The sequence below is a fragment of the Pantherophis guttatus genome, chromosome 3, assembly GCF_059756535.1.
Source record: "Pantherophis guttatus breed Tessera chromosome 3, ASM5975653v1, whole genome shotgun sequence".
Classification (NCBI taxonomy): domain Eukaryota; kingdom Metazoa; phylum Chordata; class Lepidosauria; order Squamata; family Colubridae; genus Pantherophis; species Pantherophis guttatus.
This window is the reverse complement of record NC_142065.1, coordinates 109,059,962-109,074,987: the sequence shown is the minus strand read 5'-3', so window position 1 is coordinate 109,074,987 and position 15,026 is coordinate 109,059,962. Positions and strand designations below refer to the sequence as shown.

Genomic DNA, 15,026 nt, shown 5'->3' with positions numbered 1-15,026 from the left:
TGTCATGTTCCCAGCTGCAATCTGGCCAACAGGCTCTGCAGCAAGCCAAAAACAAAATGATAACGCATGGTGACATCATGATGGCAAACCTGCCCTTATAGTCATCCTGACATCTAAAATATATGTTATATTATTTGTATCATGATGCATGTATTATCATATGTCTCCTTTGTCTCTCCCCCCCCTCCCCCAGCCTGGCCCCAATTCAAACTATGAACTATTTTTACTTCCAGAAGGTTTACTTCTGGAAAGTCTCTGGACCACCCCAAAGATGACTGGAAGCATAGCTGGAAGAAAAATAGAATGTTCCCGTGTTCCCCAGAACATTCCATTCTTGGAATGACATGTTTTGCATGTAAGTAGAAGGCATCTTGGATTATTTTATCATTCATGTAGCTCAGTAAAAAGCAATTCATGATTTATTTGTTAAAACACATGAGACAGGATTAATATAGGAATCCTTCCTAATCCATCCATATACTCTCCAAATAGCTTTCTCTGACAGCACAGGTTGCTTAGCTATAATTGTGGCTCTTCAAGTGGTCATCACTGAATTTACATATATTTACATTTACACCTGCACATCTTCCTCTTATTAAGGCATTCACTCCTCCAGATTAACCTAACCTCTTCAATCAATGCAAAAAAAGTGTCTATATGGACATTTGGATGAGTTGTATGAATGCTCAGATGACCACCCAATGCTGAGTGAACATCCAAAGTCTGGAACATTTTCAACTGGGAAGTTAGGAATGAAAACATGTATATTATTAAATTATATTCATCCAAAAGTAAATGAAAAATAATATAATCCTCAAATCTCTTTGGATAATTTTATCTATTCAGATTGCTAATTTCAATCTTTTTCCTTGTTGCACACATAGCCAAAGCAAGCATCTTAGCATTCTTTGGTTTAATATTATCTTTTTATCAAAATTCTTTGTTTATTTGTATCTTTTCTAACTGTGCTGAAATTGTCAGTTTAGTTTTGAATATCTGAATACCAATTTCTTTGTGCTGGTGGATGACTCCAATAAAATTGTTTCAAAAGTAAAATTATGAGCTGCCTCTAGCAAATGAAAGTAACAGATAAATAATGTGTGTATAATAAATAAACTAGATTCTTAAACTAATTCAAGAAATGTAATTTCTTGAATTAGGTCGATTGGGATGTATTCACTGTTGCAGTTTAAGTTCAATGTGGGAAACAAAAGGCAGTGCTGTGAGGTGAGGAAGAATTAGTTCCAGAAAGACAGAAAAAACACAACTTGTTGACAAAGGATGAAAGCCTATGTATTTCTCTGTGTGCGCCCATGCCTTCAAGTCAGTGTTGTAAAATCATAATAGGGTGATTAATTTATTGAGTTTGCTCAGACTAAAATTGGACAAAATCCTCCATCTTCTTTTGGCACAGTAATATATTTGGTATAAATTCTGTCTGTTTTTCTGAGGTTGGGTTTGTCTGGCTGGAGAAGAGAGTATTTATCTTACTGAAGACCTTCTCCAGTAAAAACTTTTTTCTTCTTTTTTAACATAACCAATACAAAGGGTGTCCATCAGAACGGAAGACGTTTTCTAAAAAATTAATACAATTTTGGAGAATTTTCAGGATGTATCCAAAGCAAATAAAATGAAGTTGAACTTTAAAGAAGTTTACAAACGTTATAAGGAAAAAACAAAATAATTCTTAATAAAAACAATGTAAATATAGAAATGTTCCAGAAGTGTGCAGTGTTCAAAAAGGAATTAAAATGATATTCAATATGTTAAGTCAGTAAAGTGGTATATTCTCGTGAAAATTTAAAGATACAGACCTGGCTTTAATTTATCTTTCAGATATGGTACCATTTTGTACTCTTTTAACACAAGTTCCCAGTCCAAATCAGATAAAGTCAAATTAGCCAATGTTCCTAAGCATTCTATCACAAATTCCTCTTCTTCATCATTAGATATCTGAGCAGCCAGATCACCAACATAATCCTAAACAAAACAAACAAAGCAAGATTTGAGATATGTAAAAGAGGAAATATTAGAAAAACAATGAGAACTACTGCATGAACTCAACCATACTTTTTTTTTCAAATCATTGCTGGATTGATGATTTACAGTGATAAGAAATATTTATTAAATGATTAATAAAACTGCTGTAAACTAATAAATTCTATTATTATAAAAACTGAATTGGCCAAAAATCAGTTTATAGTTTTGTACTTTTTTCAAACTCAATTTTCTCCATCCTCTTTTTTACTCACACCAGGAAAAATGTGTGACTTGGATAAAAAAATGAAAGACTGTTCACTACTTTTAACTGCTGCTTTTTCTGGATGGATCGCTCAATTCTGGTGATATATTTATTATATGTAATTCAGTTTATATGCACTATTGTAGCAATTTTGTTAAGCAGGTCAGTTCTTATACTTACAAGGAATATACAAGGTGCTAATATTGAAGAGACTGCACACCTGCAATGGTATTCTCTGAGTAATCATCTGTGCCTTCATTCATATGGGATTCCACACCTGTGCAGAGTTTATGTCAGGGGATTTCTTTAGCTGAGAAGATTTTAGGTGGGAAGTCTACCCCCTGAATGTCTTGTAGGTGGGGCTCCAGCTCTCCTCTATGTTTCTTAGGACAATTTACAGTAGTGGCCAAAATTGTGGAAATCTTTTGGGAAAAGTGTATTTTTGAGGTTTGATGGCTAATAACACCACTTTTTTTGGAGTTTCAAGATAATCATATTCCACTGCTGGATTGGCCTGGGAATAACCCAGACCTTAACCCAATTGAAAATCTATGGAGCCGACTAAAGAAACTTGTTAGTCATAAGCGACCCAGCAATAAAACCCAGTGAATAGAAGCAATCCTTCAATCTTGGTTTCACATTTTAACAGCTGCAGAACAAAAAGACTTGGCTCACTCCATGGGAAGACGTTGTAAGGCTGTAATTCATGCTAAAGGTTACCCAACTAAGTATTAACTGACGTGGTGATAATTTTTGTATATCTCGTTTTTTCTATTGTGATAATTTTTGCATATCTTGTTTTTTCTATGTGTTTCACTTTTCTTCTTTATACTGTAACTGCTATTCTAATAGCAAATCCTTCATAAAAGTTATTGCATTACATTCTTTATTAAATTATCTTTCCATTGATATATAATTTTATGTTACTACACCAAAAAAAGTGGTGTTATTAGCTAGTTTTAGAAAATACCCTTTTCCTAAAAGGTTTCCACAATTTTGGTCACTACTGTAGCAGCATCAGAAATACAGTGTGTCAGGCACGCCTTGAACCAGGCATGCTGGTTCAAGCAAGGAAGTGGCTGGGTTGTGTAAATGCACTGATGGCTGTAGGAAGAACACAGACTACAGATAAGAGCATGTTATCTTTCATTATGGTCTTTTTACATCACATATACAGGTGCCTAATAATCTTACCTAAAAGGTGAAAAACCAGATACCAATTGCAAGTCAAGATAGAATAGCCCATGTAAAGGACAAGTATGACCCTAAGTATTCCTTCAATAATATTCCCACAATGAATTAAACTGGAAATCTCATTCTCAACAAATAGTTGTTGAGAATGAGGAAGATTGTCTCTGAAAATCTAACAAATCTAACAAATACAGGTGAAACTCAAAAAATTAGAATATCATGCAAAAGTTCATTTATTTCAGTAATGCAACGTAAAAAGTGAAATTAATATATGAGATAGACTCATTACATTTAAAGCGAGATAGTTCAAGCCTTGATTTGTCATAATTTTGATGATTATGGCTTACAGCTCATGAAAACCCCAAATTCACAATCTCAGAAAATTAGAATATTATGAAAAGGTTCAATATTCTAGGCTCAAAGTGTCCCACTCTAATCAGCTAATTAAGCCATAACACCTGCAAAGGGTTCCTGGGCCTTTAAATGGTCTCTCAGTCTGGTTCAGTAGGAATCACAATCATGGGAAAGACTGCTGACCTGACAGTTGTGTAGAAAACCATCGACACCCTCCATAAGGAGGGAAAGCCTCAAAAGGTAATTGCAAAAGAAGTTGGATGTTCCCAAAGTGCTGTATCAAAGCACATTAATAGAAAGTTATGTGGAAGGGAAAAGTGTGAAAGAAACAGGTGCACAAGCAGCAGGGATGATCGCAGCCTGGAGAGGATTGTCAGGAAAAGGCCATTCAAAAGTGTTGGGGACTTTCACAAGGAGTGGACTGAGGCTGGAGTCAGTGCATCAAGAGCCACCACACACAGACGGATCCTGGACATGGGCTTCAAATGTCGTATTCCTCTCCTCCTGAACAACAAACGTCAGAAGCGTCTTACCTGGGCTAAAGACAAAAAGAACTGGTCTGTTGCTCAGTGGTCCAAAGTCCTCTTTTCTGATGAGAGCAACTTTTGCATCTCATTTGGAAACCAAGGACCCAGTCTGGAGGAAGAATGGAGAGGCACACACTGCAAGATGCTTGAAGTCCAGTGTGAAGTTTCCACAGCCTGTGTTGATTTGGGGAGCCATGTCATCTGCTGGTGTTGGTCCACTGTGCTTCATTAAATCCAGGGTCAACGCAGCCGTGTACCAGGAGATTTTGGAGCACTTCATGCTTCCTTCCACAGACGAGCTTTATGGGGATGCTGACTTCATTTTCCAGCAGGACTTGGCACCTGCCCACACTGCCAAAAGTACCAAAACCTGGTTCAATGACCATGGGATTACTGTGCTTGATTGGCCAGCAAACTCGCCTGACCTGAACCCCATAGAGAATATATGGGGCATTGCCAAGAGAAAGATGAGAGACATGAGACCAAACAATGCAGAAGAGCTGAAGGCCGCTATTGAAGCATCCTGGTTTTCCATAACACCTCAGCAATGCCATAGGCTGATAGCATCCATGCCACGCCACATTGAGGCAGTAACTGATGCAAAAGGGGCCCAAACCAAGTACTGAGTACATATGCATGCTTATACTTTTCAGAAGTCCGATATTGTTCTATGTACAATCCTTGTTTTATTGATTTCATGTAATATTCTAATTTTCTGAGATTGTGAATTTGGGGTTTTCATGAGCTGTAAGCCATAATCATCAAAATTATAACAAATCAAGGCTTGAACTATCTTGCTTTGCATGTAATGAGTCTATCTCATATATTAGTTTCACCTTTTAAGTTGCATTACTGAAATAAATGAACTTGAAAGAAAAGAGATTTTGAGCACAAGACCACCTTGTTGGAATAGAATTAAAGATCACCCTAAAGAGTAACTACCGTATTTTTTGGAGTATAAGACGCACCTTAGTTTTTGGGAAGGAAAATAAGGAAAAGGCTGATTGGCAGGTGGATCGGCCTCCCAGAATACCCCCAATCAGAGGTGAATTTTACCAACAGGTTTGTTGGTTGTGAGCTCTGTGCCTTGGGTTTTTTTGCTTTTTTTTCTGCCTCTGAAACTTCTGAAATTCTGTTTCAGAAAAAACTTTTTTTCTGCCTCTGAAAGCCTCCGAAACAGAGCTTCAGAAAAAAAGCCTCTGAAGTTCTGTTTCTGAGGCTTTTTTTCTGAAGCTTTTTTTCTGATGCTTTTTTCAGCCTCTGAAACTTCCATTTGAGAAGCTGGGCAGGGCTACATTCGGAGTATAAGACGTACCCAGATTTTCACCCTCTTTTGGGGGGGGGGAGTGTGTCTTATACTCCGAAAAATACGGTAATTCTCTTAACATGTCATTCTCACATTACTGCTACAAGAAAGATTATCACTGCAGGTAAGTGGAGATCAACAAAAGATTTAAACTGCCTTTGTATATGGCTAGCTTGATACATTCCTATCAAAAGTCAAAGGACAGACTGGAAGATAGAGATTAGGAACTAAACTTTTAGGAAATAAAAGACAAGAGAGGAAAAATGATATATGCTGTAGTTTAGAGAGATTGCTACAAAGCACATAGGCAATGATAACAGGCAATGATAACACAGCTATATTCTTCTGAGTAAAAATGAATTGGCTAACCAGATTCAGTGGACATATAATAGGGGTTATCTAATTGAAAGATTCAAAAACTGAAAACCTGATAAAACTTTGTATATAGAAATATATGATGCAAAATCAATTAGAACCTTCAAGATCTGTTGAAATTATACAGTAGGTTAAAGGAACCATACTGCCTCTTGCAGTGTTTGTAGTTTTCAACAATGCAGTTTATCCATATTCTGGGATAACATAACTTTGCCATAGAAGATAAAAGTATGACATTCAGAGGCACCCTGAAGTCACAAAGATCCACACTGGAAATTGATGCAGAAAGAGAAGAAATTTGGTGGATCAATGAAATGTGAAAGTCAAAAGAAATTTGACAGAGAAAGTCTGCCAAATTATTACCTAATCTGTGAAATACAGTATGATAAATGAGAAAGTATGAAGGATGGTGTAATCAGTGGCGCAGTGGCGCAGTGGCCTAGAGGTAAAGACGGTTGCGTCCCTTGGAATGTTGAGAGTTCAATCCTAGACAGTAACAGATGTTTCTCTATCAGGGTGCAAAGAGAAATATCTGCTGTGAATTCCGTGTAGGTGTCAGAAAGGGCATCCAACCAGTAAACACTCAGCTCCATCCATTCGCCCCAACTCCACCCTGATAAAAGGGATTATAGGATCATAAAACGAAAAAAAAATGAAGTATGGTGTAAAGTTGGAGCTGGTAAGATTGGAAGCAAAGAGCCACTTTTTTGTTTAGGCCATTATGTAAACAAATGGTTTCTATATTCCAGTTTGGGAAAAGAGCAGCAAAAAGTCAGTTAGCAAGTCAAGGCAGGAGAAAGAAATGAAATGTAAATTTTTTTTTTAATATATGCAATATTTAAAAACTGCTCATCTTCCTTATAGATTGATTCTGGGTGATATACAAATACTGTTCCTGTATGAAATCTGGCAAAGGCACCAATTCCAGATTTTATCCAAAATGTTATCAGACAAGAGAAGCCAATGTATGGCTACATGTCATTCAGATCTGATATGCAATCATGACTGTCATACATTTTGTGAAAACTCTTGTAGCTGATGAAACACAAAATGGGAGAACTCATAACTGGAAAATCTGAGTCAGTGTCAAGTCTACGATAATTTCTGTAACATGGCCATAACTACATATATAATCTGTTTTGAATTACATGGTAAGAATTCCACTTTTTCTGTTTCAAAGTTTAAAACTGGACAAAGTAAGCATCTTTCTATGGGATGGTGAGATAATGGGAATAACTACTAATGATACAGGCATTTATGGGACTCATTCTACTGCTCTCTTACATAGAATAGTATGTTTTTCCTAACATACAAATGGTTGAGAAGTCTAAAAAATTGTAATATATAATCACTGGAAAAACGACGATATAATCAGAAATAACCTTCAAGACCCAGAGACTATAGTAATAATCTTTTCTGCATCTCATTCTCTGATACCATGGCAAAAGCTGCAAGCTGGGTATAGAAATTGATAATTAGACTTTCTAAGATTTAATGAAGTCATCACTGAAGAAGCTGAGGGTGGTACCTGGCAATGAATTAATTGTCAGACCTAGCTGTGGTGCCAAAGCCTAATGAATGATGGTTTGGGATTTTTCTTCTTTTCAACCCATAAAACTTTTATTCATTCTTTGATTTATATTTTTAGCTTACTCATCTTCAGATGGAGAAACCGCACACACTGCACAGAAGTTAATGAGCAAATTATCAAGTATAAAGCAGATGTAATCCCAAATAAATAAATGACTCTTATAAATTGTGAATTTATCACTCTTGATTGCAAATCTGACCACTGAAGATATAATATGAAGTAAATTATCTTTGTTCCAAGGCTATTAAGTACTTGTGAGTGAATCTCCGTCCAAAAGAAAGGCTCAAAGCCAAAATGAATTATTTCTTCAAACATCTATAAGAACTGTATATTGCTGTGAAAATATTTGGTAGCATGCACATCTATCAACTACTTGGCCTTCACTGATGTAAATAAGACATGCTAAATACAGTAGTATTTTACTATCATACCTGGACTAATTACAGCCAGCAGCATCAAAGTCTGTCAAAAACATCAAGAAGCCAGTGCCCTTATTCTCTTAGTTTGGAGCTTTCTCACTCTCTTTTAAAAGAAAGGAATGAAAGCACAACATGGAAGGAGAGAAGTAATAGCAATCAGGCAAGTTGGGTAGAAATTAAAAACTAAGGTCAGTTCTTTGCAGGAAGGGCAGAGAAAATGATGTACTATCTCTGGCAGTCAAAAAGAAACTGAGGGGAGAATAGAAACCCTGTCTGTCAGCATATATAATGTAGAAGGGCGGAAAGAACCTGGGAACAGAGTGAAGAGAGGAATCAGCCTAGAATCTCTACATAGCCACAAGCAAGCTAAGTCCAACCCTCCTTGAGTGCCACTGACCTTTATCTAACTTTAACCAGGTGCTGAAGTGCATAGATCCCATGAATAAGCTTTATCCAATAAATCAGTTTAACTGAAGCTTCAGGTGTGAACCTGGTCTTTTCTGCCTGACAGTCAGTGTCAGCTATGAAAGATTCCTGATGTAGATAATGGGTGCCTATGACCATACAATTAGTTCATTGCAGAAGTGAAATTAAAATAAATGATTTCTGGCTCATTTCTATGTACCAAAATATATGCAGAAGAGTGATAATAAAATCACTATTACAGATTATTAACTGATGACAGCTTAATTTTTCAAAGGGCACATGCACATAAAGAACAAAAATGTTACATTAGTTTTATAATTGTCATAGTTAATAATTTAGCATCTGCACAGGTTCAGTTAAGGACACCAATAAATGTATTTTGTAAAATTAATGACAAGCCTTAATTATGAATTGGAGAAGTGAAAGTGCTACAATATAACAAGCCCTTAAATTCCATACTCTTGTGCAATTCCAGTAGAATTAAGGCACATGCAATCATTTGAGAATGATATACATAACATTTGTTATGTATAAAATAAGTTTGCTTCTTCCAATATCTCATTTCACAAATTTAGAACTTGAAAAGATGAAAGCCATTATGCTTACAATAAATAAAGATTTAGTTGGTCCATCATGTTGAGATATGTTTCTAATCATCTTCATTAACAATGGGTCCTTGAATTTCAGTGCTCTTTTCATCAGCATCTTCAACCCATTTCCTGAAAATGTAAGAATATAAATGAAAAATGTATGAATCAATTAATTATGCTTCCAATTTCACAATTGCCACCATAAAACTGATTTTTTAAAACAAAGGAAACAAAAATGATATTAAGGTAGGCTAACATCTTCTCATGAAACTTGTTTGAAAGTATTATTGAAGACAAAAAATACAGTAAACCCATTACTGGGTCTTCATATGATTCATATGATTACTTATATCCCCTAAAAAAACCAAAAATAGCAGATAGCAGATACAACTACAGCCTAGAGATTTTCTTAGTTCAGCTCAATTATTCTTATCCTGTAGTCTTACAACTTAGGCTCCACTCTCATTGTATTACTGCAAGACAAAAACATTTCAGGATATTAACAAAGCCTATTTTAATAGAACATTTAAAAGTTCCTTCACATTAATTTTTTAAAATTGCTTTTCTACAAGAGTGTTTCTGAGACTATTTTTAAAAAAGATCAAACAAAAAATCCATTATTTGACAGCTTTAAAAAATGTAAATAAATCCAAATGTAAATTAGCAGCTCTGGTATATAAATTATTTCAGTAAACACATATGATTTTACTGTTTCAAAGAAAAAAGTTCATGGGCCAGTCATAGTGGGGCTCTATTACTGGGAAAACCACTGTGCTAAGAGCCAAACTCAACAGTAAAACTGCAAGCAACACTTCACCAGCCTTTCCAGCTGACTCTAATGCAAGAATTGTATAGAAATAGAAACAGTAATCTTTCAACTACCTAGATCTCATGCCATTTAAGACTTTGTGAGCTAGTACCAACATCATAAATTGGCCTTGACACTTCACAGGCAACCACTGCTTTCAGGGCTGCTGTTATATGGTTCCATTAAGAGTTATATGACATGGTACAAACAGCATTGCATCTAATGCATCAGCCAAAGCTTAGCAAAGCTTCTTGACAATAAAACTTTGAACAGAGAAAATTTCCCAATCTATGTACCTGTTTTTCCAGAAGGAACATTACCTTAATACTCCTTCTAACTCTCAAGCCACCTAACTACAACAACAGATTTGTATTATCAAGATTCAGCTTCAGTTTATTAGTTCCCATCCAGTCCTTCACAGCCAGAGATTGTTATAAAAATTATTCCAATGGAGGCAGAGCCAAATAATGCACACACATTGATGAACAAGACATATTGAGGACGCTGGATGACTATCCCCTTTGGCTTCATATAGATACAGAGCAACAGAACATAAAGAATAAAACCTATGGCATCCACAATTCAAAGATAATAGAATGGAATAAAATAGAAATTATTCACTGCCGATCTCTGGACAGCCAATTTCTTACAAGTAGAATCGAACTACACAGTGCCTCCAATTCCCAGACTACTGAGCCATTCCAACAGTAGTCTGTAATCAATGAAGTCTATTCTAAGATCCTTGAGAATAAACATAAAAATATTTCCCTGGCCTTTCTCCCTCTAAAGATCATCAATCAGCACAATCATGTTTTTTTCTATGCCATATCTTAAGCCAAAATGAAATACCATATTTTTCAGACTATAAGACGCACCTGACAATAAGACACACCTAGGTTTAGAGGAGGAAAACAAGAAAAAAAAATTCTGAACCAAATGGTGTAGTAATATATTTAATAAAATATAGCAGAATAATATTTCAACCATGTAAAGTCAACAGTGGCATTAAGAACCATCATCACTGTCATTAACAAATGAGGAGCGACTTTAAGGTTCAAGTACTCTTCTATTTTTCTGGAAACTCCAAGAACTCATCATTGCTAGTGTCAGAATTTAGGAAGGTCAGTTGCTCATAATCACTGATATCACCTTTTTCGCTATCTTCATATATAATACTATCTTCAGTTCCATCTAAGGCATTGCTAATGCCACATTTTTTGAATGACCGTGCAACTATTTCGTCTTTCACTGAGTGCCATGATTTTTTAACCCATTCACAAACTTGAGTGATAGTGGGCCTCTTCATTCGTCCAGTAGGTGTCAGATCATGATTATCAGCAGCCATCCATTTGATCCACTCTTCTTCTTTATTCTTTATTGGCTAAGTGTGATTGGACACACAAGGAATTTGTCTTTGGTGCATATGCTCTCAGTGTATATAAAAGGAAAAGATACGTTCATCAAGAATCATAAGGTACAACACTTAATGATAGTCATAGGGTACAAATAAGCAATCAAATCATATTAGGAAACAATCAATATAAATCGTAAGGATACAGCAACAAGTTACAGTCATACAGTCGTAAGTGGGAGGAGATGGGTAATAGGAACAATGAGAAGATTAATAGTAATGTAGACTTAGTGAATAGTTTGACAACGTTGAGGGAATAATTTTTAGCAGGATGGTGGCATTCGGGAAAAAACTGTTCTTGTGTCTAGTTGTTCTGGTGTGCAGTGCTCTAAAGTGTTGTTTTGAGAGTAGGAGTTGAAACAATTTATGTCCAGGATGCGAGGGGTCTGTAAATATTTTCACAGTCCTCTTTTTGACTTGTGCAGTATACAGGTCCTCAATGGAAGGCAGGTTGGTAGTAATTGTTTGTTTTCTTCTCGCTTAGGCTGTAAATGGTTTGTTGATTGAAACGTCAAGAGGTTGCAACTGACTGGTAAGACCCCCAGGAATTACAGCTAGATGAGTCTTCACTTCTTTAAATCTCTTTTTTGTGGTTTCGCTAATATGTACTCTAAACTGATCAAGAACTAATAAAGCAGGTTTTTTCAGAAGCCCTCCAGGACATTTGGATCACATTTTTTAATTCCACTACTCTCATTCCATTTTTGTCCATCTATCCTTTCTCATGAACATGCACAACTACTCCTCATGGTATCACTTCTTTTGAAAGGTTTTCCTTTTGAAAATTAACATTGGTGGCAATTTGGTGCCGTCTGCACAGCAGTACAACACAACCGTGTAATGTGTTTTCTCATGTCCTGAGGTTTTCACAGTTATGCTTTTGGCACCTTTCAGATCAACAGTCTTATTAGATGGCACATCAAAGGTTAGCGGGACTTCATCTATATTCGCAATCTGGCCAATTTCAAAACTATTTTTCTTTCTAGCACCTATTACAAATGTATGAAAAGACAGAATCTTAGATTCATATTCTTTTGGCATTTTTTGCACTATTCTAGTTTTGGTGCCCATAGCAAGGCCATATCGCTTCATAAATCTTCATAAATGGTGATCCAGTAAAATCCTGAATTCCTTTCTCTACAGCAATGCGTTTGGCTTCATATATTACCATTTTTGTAGAAACTGCGAAGCTATTATTCCAGTGATGTGTGATCCATTCTTTCATGTCCACCTCTAACTGTGGCCACTTTGCAGCAAGCCCACAAAAATTGTGCTTACTTTTCTTTTTTACTTTTTGCAGCTGATCCACCTATACTCTCTTATCATTTTTTCAGTTGGAGGTGGCCCAAAATGTCTCTCCGCTGCACTGTTTCCATGTTCCTCAGCATATTTTACTACTTCCACTTTAAACGAAATTTATATGCTAGTCTTTTCTGGTTTGACATCCTTGTATGTAGCATGAGGAGGTACCATCATATTTTTCTGAAGAAAGAACTGTCAGCAATGTGTCCTTTATTGTTATGAGAGCACTGTAGCTGAGAACATCAAGGAATGACACACTATTATAGGGGAATCTGCTGCAGATATAGGGGACAGATATAGGGGACAGTTTATAAAGAGGACACTTTATTAGAGGACACTTTCTTAGGCACTATTCATAGGACCGTATTTTGTTTCCGCAGTGCCCTCTCAGTGCTGGAAGCCAAGTGTCGTCCATTCATACCTCTTTTTCTCTGTGTCTCTGGGCTCAGCCAGTGCCAGTCCACCATGCAGGCCAGAAAGGGCGCACTTGCAGTGGGGCTGCAGGCGGCGGCAGGGCATCCTTGGCGAACTGCTCGACGAAGTTGTGCAGGGCAGGCAGACCTACAGCACGGCCAGGCCAGCCTGTGGTGGGATTAGCCAGTTCTCCGAACTGCACACAATGTTAACAACCGATTCGTCTGAACTGGCTGAATTCCACCTCTGCGTTTTTGCCAGGGAACTCTGGAGCCTTCGCAGCCAATTGGTGGTTGGATTGGCCTCCCAGAATACCGCCAATCAGTTGTCCCAGGGAGCGGGGATCCCTGCTGCCTGTCGCCGCACTAACTTCTTCCCCACCTCCCCGGAGGTATGGCAAACCCCCAGCTGATGCAATATTTGTTGTATAAGACACACAAACATTTTCACCCACTTTGGGGGAGGGGGGCAGTGCATTTTATAGTCCAAAAAATACGGTAGATCCAGATAATCTATTTTCAAGGCCTTTTCAGTGCTCTCATGTCCAAGGTTTAGCTAAAATTTTCTTTAGGTGAAATACCATCACATCCCCAAAAAACAATATTAACAGATTTTCAAATGTATCAATTATTTTAATACAAAACCAGAAGAATTGCTGATAATTATTTCTCAGAGTACTAAGATTCTGAAAATGAAGTTTCGAATATATAAACACATAATACTGTAAGAAATGAACGAAATAATTCAATTGTAATTTAACTTGATGTATAAGCCAAAATGAAGCTAGTTTTGTGGTTAAGGCATCAGGCTAGAGATCAGGTGGGTGACTTTGAGTCCTAGTAAGGAGACCATGGCAAACCAATTTCAAAAAACCTTGCTAAGAAAACTGCAAAGACCAGTCCAGGCAGTCCCTCAAAAACAAACAGAAAGCAGAAACAATTTTTATAGTTTTTTAAAATATTATATTTAGATACTAATACTTCACTCCATTTCTTCCCTTCCTATAAATTACTCAGCTTGAACACAATATATTTGGAAGCCAGGTAAAATAATGGATAATTACATATAATTCCAAAGCACAAAAGGATTCTATTATTTTAGAAGACAAAAATGCAAGTTGCCTCAGACAATATTTTACACAATGAAATCTCTCTAAAGCCAGCTGTTGTTATTTTGCTCATAGTCAGCAAACCTTGAATATACTTGTCAATACTCACCTTCACAAATTAGTTGTACATTCCTCTTATTAGCAGCTAAATTAATGCAGAAGGAAATGAGTTCCAGATCAACACGTTCATCGGGACATTCCAGCAGCATCTTCATTAGCTGGCAACATATGAATTTCAATCCGTTAAATTTTCAGGACATCTATTTGTAGCAGCATTAATTAAAGTAATTTTTCCTTTAACAGAGTAGGGAAATCTTTTGCTATGAAGGACTATCAATCTACAGAACAAAAATAATGAAGTTGTAGTTAGAGGCAACTGATGGATGGGGATGTTTTATAAGGTTTGGCACTTTGTTGACATGGCTTTGCCATCTGGGCTGGGGATCTGGTAGTAGTGGTGCGGAGCCTTTTCTGACAGTGGGAACAATCAACCAATGGAACAGCTTGCCTTCAGAAGTTGTGGGAACTTTTCCACACCGGGGTGATTTTAGTAATAGTTTAGTAGTTAAAAATATTTAGAATTTTCTGTTTATTGTCTGTGGGTTAGCCAATCACTCACCCAACACCAGCACTCTGTCCAAATCTTCCCTCCTGCACATTGCTTGCTCCAGAGGCTCCAGCTTCATGGCGATTCACCCTGATCGCCGCCCCCCGTCACCGGCTCAGAGAGTGTTTCTCGGGCTATTCAAGGGACTTGCCTGTCCCTCTTTAGACACCGAGCTGCCTCTCTTTCTTCACTGTCCCTACAGGACAGCTTCGGTCCGAAGACTCCCCGGTGTCGGTTCATCTGGCTGGTTTTTGCCGAGCTCGTTGGAGCCCGGCATTTTCCCAGCCAGTCATGCCGCGACGCTTTCCGAATCTGCGGCTAAATAGTGGCGGGGGGAGATGGCAGATGGAAAGAG

General features: G+C 37.1%; 1 protein-coding gene across 2 annotated transcripts in view; it reads right to left on the bottom strand.

Moving 5' to 3' along the window:
- KIFAP3 (kinesin associated protein 3) overlaps window positions 1-15,026 on the bottom strand; it is a 92,399-nt gene that overhangs the window by 36,427 nt on the left and 40,946 nt on the right. For both annotated transcript variants that reach the window (XM_034409849.3, XM_087890178.1), the window contains 3 exons: window positions 14,174-14,282; window positions 9,038-9,150; window positions 1,815-1,980 (listed from right to left, as the gene is read on the bottom strand). In XM_034409849.3, the coding sequence (XP_034265740.1) occupies window positions 1,815-1,980; window positions 9,038-9,150; window positions 14,174-14,282 (388 nt within the window). The remainder of the gene's footprint in view (window positions 1-1,814; window positions 1,981-9,037; window positions 9,151-14,173; window positions 14,283-15,026) is intronic.